Source organism: Acanthamoeba castellanii (assembly GCF_000313135.1).
Source record: "Acanthamoeba castellanii str. Neff unplaced genomic scaffold scf7180000084720, whole genome shotgun sequence".
NCBI lineage: Eukaryota > Discosea > Longamoebia > Acanthamoebidae > Acanthamoeba > Acanthamoeba castellanii.
Genome location: NW_004457674.1, coordinates 75,856 through 80,540, shown reverse-complemented (window position 1 = coordinate 80,540; position 4,685 = coordinate 75,856). Strand labels below are relative to the sequence as shown.

Sequence of the window (4,685 nt, the reverse complement as noted above, 5' to 3'; positions counted from 1 at the left end):
TCTTTTGTGTTGTTGGTCGATGTGGCGNGGAAAATTGCACAGATCGGCGGCACAGGGTCAGGCCGCCGTTCCCGGCTTATTTTCCCGTCGAGTTTGTTGGTCTCCTCTGATGTTTGACATTGCACCCTCCCGCGCCACAACGACGCGGCTGGTGGGAAACCAGAGTGTTGGAAAATAGAAAACTTACAAAGACTCCTGCACGCACGCTCCGCGCTTTACCCCTCTCCCCAGCCCCAGGTATTGTGGGTTCAAGGCAGGTTTTTTTTTCGCCTTGACTCCGACGCCACACTGGGACTGATGGTTACTGAGTGCCGATGGTATTGATGATGATATTCATTCATGCATGGTGAGCAGTACTCAGTACTAGATGAGAGGAGTGAACCTCCGCGGGCCTCGATGGTGTAAAGCAAGAATCCTTCTTGTTTGAGATTGGATGAGGTTGCCATGCTCATGACAACACACAAGTTCGAACTAATGAAACATGAGAGAGAGGGAGAGGTGAAAGAAAGGAGGGCAAACGCGAGGTCGTATTCTGACTGAGCTGCGGCTGTTCGTCGTTGATGGAAGAGCCGACGTCGGTGGTCCTGGCTACATCATGATGCAGCAACCCTTGCCGGCCTCCTTCTCCTTGTTCTGGGACTTCTTCGACTTCTTATCATCGTCGCCGCCCTCACCATCGGACGAAGAGGAGCCGTCCGATTCGGCCTCCTTCTTGGTGGCGGCCTTGGGCTTCTTCGACCCCTTCCCATTCTCCTTGTCTCCACCGTCGTCGGCCTCCTTCTTCTTCGTCGCCTTTGCCGCCTTCTTCGGCTTTTCGGCCGACTCCTTCTTGTCGGCCACCTTCTTGTTCGCCTGCTCCTCCTCCGACGTCTCCTCAGATGACGTGCTATCATCATCGTCGCTATCATCATCGCTCCCATCCTCCTCATCCGACGAGCTCTCATCACCGTCGTCGTCATCGTCGTCATCGTCGCTCGACGACGATGTATCCGAGGACCCTGAGGACTCTGCCTTCTTCGCAGTCCCGTTGGCCTCCGCGGCCTTCGCGGGCTTGTTGGCCTCGACTGATGAGACAGCGACCAGAGAAAGAGAGCCGACATGAGCCACAGCGGTGACGGTGGTGACCACAAACCGAGGCGTCTGGGGCGCTTGGGGGGGGGGGTCGTACCCTTGGCAGGAGCGTTGCTCGCAGCTTTTGTTAGGAAACAGTGATTTGGGGGGGGGGGGTTAAGCGGATCGAATCACTGGTTGGGGATGAGTAGAGGAAGGGGGGGTACCAGCGGGGGCGGCCTTCTCACTCTCTTCCTCAGAGCTCCCTTCCTCGGAGCTGGACGAACCCTCATCGCTGTCGTCTTCATCGTCACTCTCTTCATCGTCGTCATCACTTTCCTTCTCCTCCTCCTCCTTCTTCTCCGCTACCACCTCCTTCTCGGCCTCGGCGGCCATCGGCCGCGCCTGCTCCTTTACCTCTACGGCCGGCGCAGCTGCCACCACGGGGGCGGGCTCCTTCTTCTCTGCTTCCTCTTTATCACCATCATCGCTCTCCTCCTCGCTCGACGACGACTCATCGTCGCTGTCATCGTCGTCTTCTTCCTCCTTCTCGGCCGCCTTCGGGGCGGGCTCGGCCTGCTCCTCGCGCTTGGCCGGCTGCTCTTCAGGCTTGGCCGGCTGCTCCTCGGGCTTGGCTTCCTCTTCCTCGCCCTCGTCTGAGCCGTTCTCGGAACCGTCCGAGCTGTCCGAGCTGGACGAGCCGCTGTCCTCTTCCTCGCCCGAGCTGGACGAGGAGTCCTCCTCCTCCGACCCCTCGCTCTCCGAAGAGGACGAGTCCTCCTCCTCATCCTTCTTCTTGTGCTTCTTGTCGCCCATCTTCAACTTCTCCTTCTTCAAATCTCTTTTCTCTCCAGAAAAACCAACCACGGGTTCTGTGTCGCGTGAAGTTGATGAGGGTGAACGAGAGTGGCGAGGAGAAGATGTGGTGGTGGTTCAGTGAGGCAAAGGAAGCAGCTATGCACGTACCTCCTTCTTCTATTCGATCGAGCGAGGGCTGGTCGAGTGAGAAAATACGAGGCAACAGGGACACTGAACAGCACAACCCCAACTACTACGCTGTGGTCGAAACTGGGCCTGGTGGGTCGGCAGAATAAGGCCTCCACCCAATCGCAACGACTTCAGAGTTGGTCTCTCTGCGTCAGGTCGCCCAGGGAGACCTCTCGAAGCAAGAGCCCAAGTTGCACTTTCGCTTTTTGTCGCCACTTACCTTTTCGTATTTTCGTATTTTCGATTTCAAAAAATAAAATAAAAGTGAAATCAAAATAAAACAATAATATTTTTATTTATAAATAACAATAAGAAACGAACAGTCGCGAGCATACCAGCACCCAGAGGCCTTCTGTTCTGCTCTCCCACTCACTTGGGACCTGATGACCGCGACTCGACCTTGAGCTTCGGCGGACGGGTCGCGGCGCCCAGGGTGATCCTCTGTTTCTTCTTCTTCCGCTTCTCCTCTTCGCTCTTCTTTTTCTTCTGTTCGTCGCTTGCGCTCGGAGGTGGCGGCATGCCGAAGCCGACGCCGGCGCCCATCATCGTCATCATCATCGGGGAGAAGGCCATCGGTTGGCCGACGCCCCCCATCATCATCGGCGGCCGCGGGTACCCGAACGGCGCTGGCACTGCTGGTGCTGGCGGCAGCGGCGCGACGCCCGATGGAAGCGGTGGAGGCGGCGGTTGGCGTGGGAGAGGCGGCGGTGGAGAGGCGGAAGAGGTGGGTGACGAGGGGACAGGTGGAGGAGGTGGGTGCGAGGGAGGAGGAGGGCCACCGCCCGGTGGTGGAGGCGGTGCGGGAGTAGAGGGAGGCGGAGGGGGCGGAGCAGCGCCAGGCGGCGGCGGCGTTCCTGTAGTCACCAAGACAACAGACGATCATGATGGTAAGCGATGACCGAGCGAGCTAGACGACAGATTGCGTAATGGAGGACCACAACGTACCGGAAGGAGGAGGAGGGGGAGGAGCGGATGTTGGCGGCGGTGGCACAGGAGGGGGAGGGGGAGCGGCCTCATCGATGACGCGTCTTCGCTTCACGGCCTTCTTCTGGTAGTCTCGCCAGCTGCCGACTCGAGTCTCTCGGCTATCCTCCCACCGCTTCTCGAACTCGGCGTCCTCGCGCCTCTTCTTCGCTCTCGCTTCATCCTCCTCCCTGATGACGACGGCAACACATGCACGCGAGCGCAACACACGACGCCGCTGAGTGAGTGCTGGCGCGTTTGTGCAGGGAGACAAGAGGCTGCAAAAGATGCACGCACCTCATCCGCTTTTCGTGGGCGGCCTCGACCTCCATGGCCCGCTTGCGCCGTTCCTCGAGATCTACAAGGATGCGACACGCCTTCGTTTGCACCATGGTCTCTTTCTGCAATCACATAAACACCAGAAGCCACTCGGGTGAGCCACCATCCACCTTTTCCTCGTAACAGAGTGGCCCTGAAATAAATTCGTGTAGAGCCAGTAATCTAATGCATAATTTCCCCTTTTAGATCTTATGTGTGTCGCGCTCAACTGGCAGGCCCTCGAGCGTACCTGGGCAGGATCCACCTCGAATGCGGCGTCGTTGCCATGCTTCTTCTTGAATTCCTTCTTTTGGGCCTTAATCTCTTCGTCCACGCGCGTGCGGGCCTCTTCTACCACGCCTTTGTAGAACTCGAGGTCCTTCTCCTCGTGCAGCGCCTTTTGGGCCTTGTTGATCTCCTCGAAGGCTTGCTTGGCCCTCGGGTTGTTGGGGTTGCGATCAGGATGGACCAGCAGTGACAGACGACGAAATTGGCGCTTGACCTCCTCGATCGTGCACTCCTCAGACAGCTGGAGCACGTAGAAGGGATTCAGGTTGAGATACGTCGAATTGGGCTGCAAAATGCGTTCGATCTCTCTTTCATTGTCTGCCAATTCGGTACCCGAAGCCGCCTCCATACGCGGCAGATCAACCTCGGGGGCCGCAGCGGCATCGCCGGCCTGCCCTTGTTCTTCGGCCACCGGTGGCTTTGGGGGCTCCATCTGTCGCTATCGATGTATCAATCCGCGGTGGATTCTTTTTCTTTTCTTTTTATCTTGGCAATCCCAGAAATAACCAGCCGCGCGAAATTAATTCACAATTAATGACGAACAACAACCAGAGTATCCTGCAGGCGAGCGAACCAGAGCCTTCAAAGTTTTGAACACAAAGAAGCACGCGGGCCTCTTTGCGGTTCGACCTGAGGCCCAACGACCCCAAGGCAAGGAATCAAACAACCGCTTCTTCAGGGAGACCCTTAGTCCCCTTGCTTGCTTTTTTAATATTAAGATAATTGAAAGTTATATTATTGTTTTCTTCATCCTCTTCGACTTTCATCCTCGTCCCCATCGATTGCAACAAAACAATGAGCACGGGCACGCTCGACGGGGATGAACTTCGACGGCGCGAGCTGGAACGCGAGGAACGGAGGAAAAAAGTGGAGGCCATCAAAGCCAAGGCTGGCCAGCCCAAGCCCACCTCTTCTTCTTCTTCTTTGGCCGGCGGTACCAGCATCGGGACCTCTGTCCGGATAAAACCGGTCGCCGCCCCCGACGCCGCCGCCACGGCCGCCGCCGAGGCTAGCGGAGACGACGTGGAGAGCAGCGAGGAGCGCGAGGCCCGCCGGCGGAGCCTCAGCCACAACAGCAC

At 57.6% G+C, this 4,685-nt stretch overlaps 3 protein-coding genes across 3 annotated transcripts in view; 1 reads left to right on the top strand and 2 right to left on the bottom strand.

Moving 5' to 3' along the window:
* Nucleotides 1-588: 588 nt before the first annotated feature.
* On the bottom strand, nucleotides 589-1,866 carry ACA1_153080 (uncharacterized protein; the record flags this gene model as incomplete). Its single annotated transcript, XM_004353585.1, has 2 exons — nucleotides 589-1,064; nucleotides 1,278-1,866. 2 exons carry the CDS (start codon nucleotides 1,864-1,866, stop codon nucleotides 589-591), a joined length of 1,065 nt encoding a protein of 354 aa, XP_004353637.1.
* A 540-nt stretch (nucleotides 1,867-2,406) lies between these two features.
* ACA1_153070 (DnaJ domain containing protein) lies at nucleotides 2,407-3,990 on the bottom strand (the record flags this gene model as incomplete). The annotated part of the gene is made up of 5 exons (XM_004353584.1): nucleotides 2,407-2,672; nucleotides 2,983-3,191; nucleotides 3,298-3,401; nucleotides 3,569-3,892; nucleotides 3,940-3,990. The coding sequence occupies 5 exons, from the start codon at nucleotides 3,988-3,990 to the stop codon at nucleotides 2,407-2,409; spliced, it is 954 nt and encodes a 317-aa protein (XP_004353636.1).
* Nucleotides 3,991-4,426: 436 nt separating this feature from the next.
* Nucleotides 4,427-4,685, top strand: part of ACA1_153060 (GTPase-activator protein for Ras family GTPase) — a gene marked incomplete at both ends in the record, with an annotated part of 6,145 nt that continues 5,886 nt past the window's right edge. Inside the window, one exon of the mRNA XM_004353583.1 lies at nucleotides 4,427-4,473. Coding sequence (XP_004353635.1) covers nucleotides 4,427-4,473 — 47 coding nt within the window. The remainder of the gene's footprint in view (nucleotides 4,474-4,685) is intronic.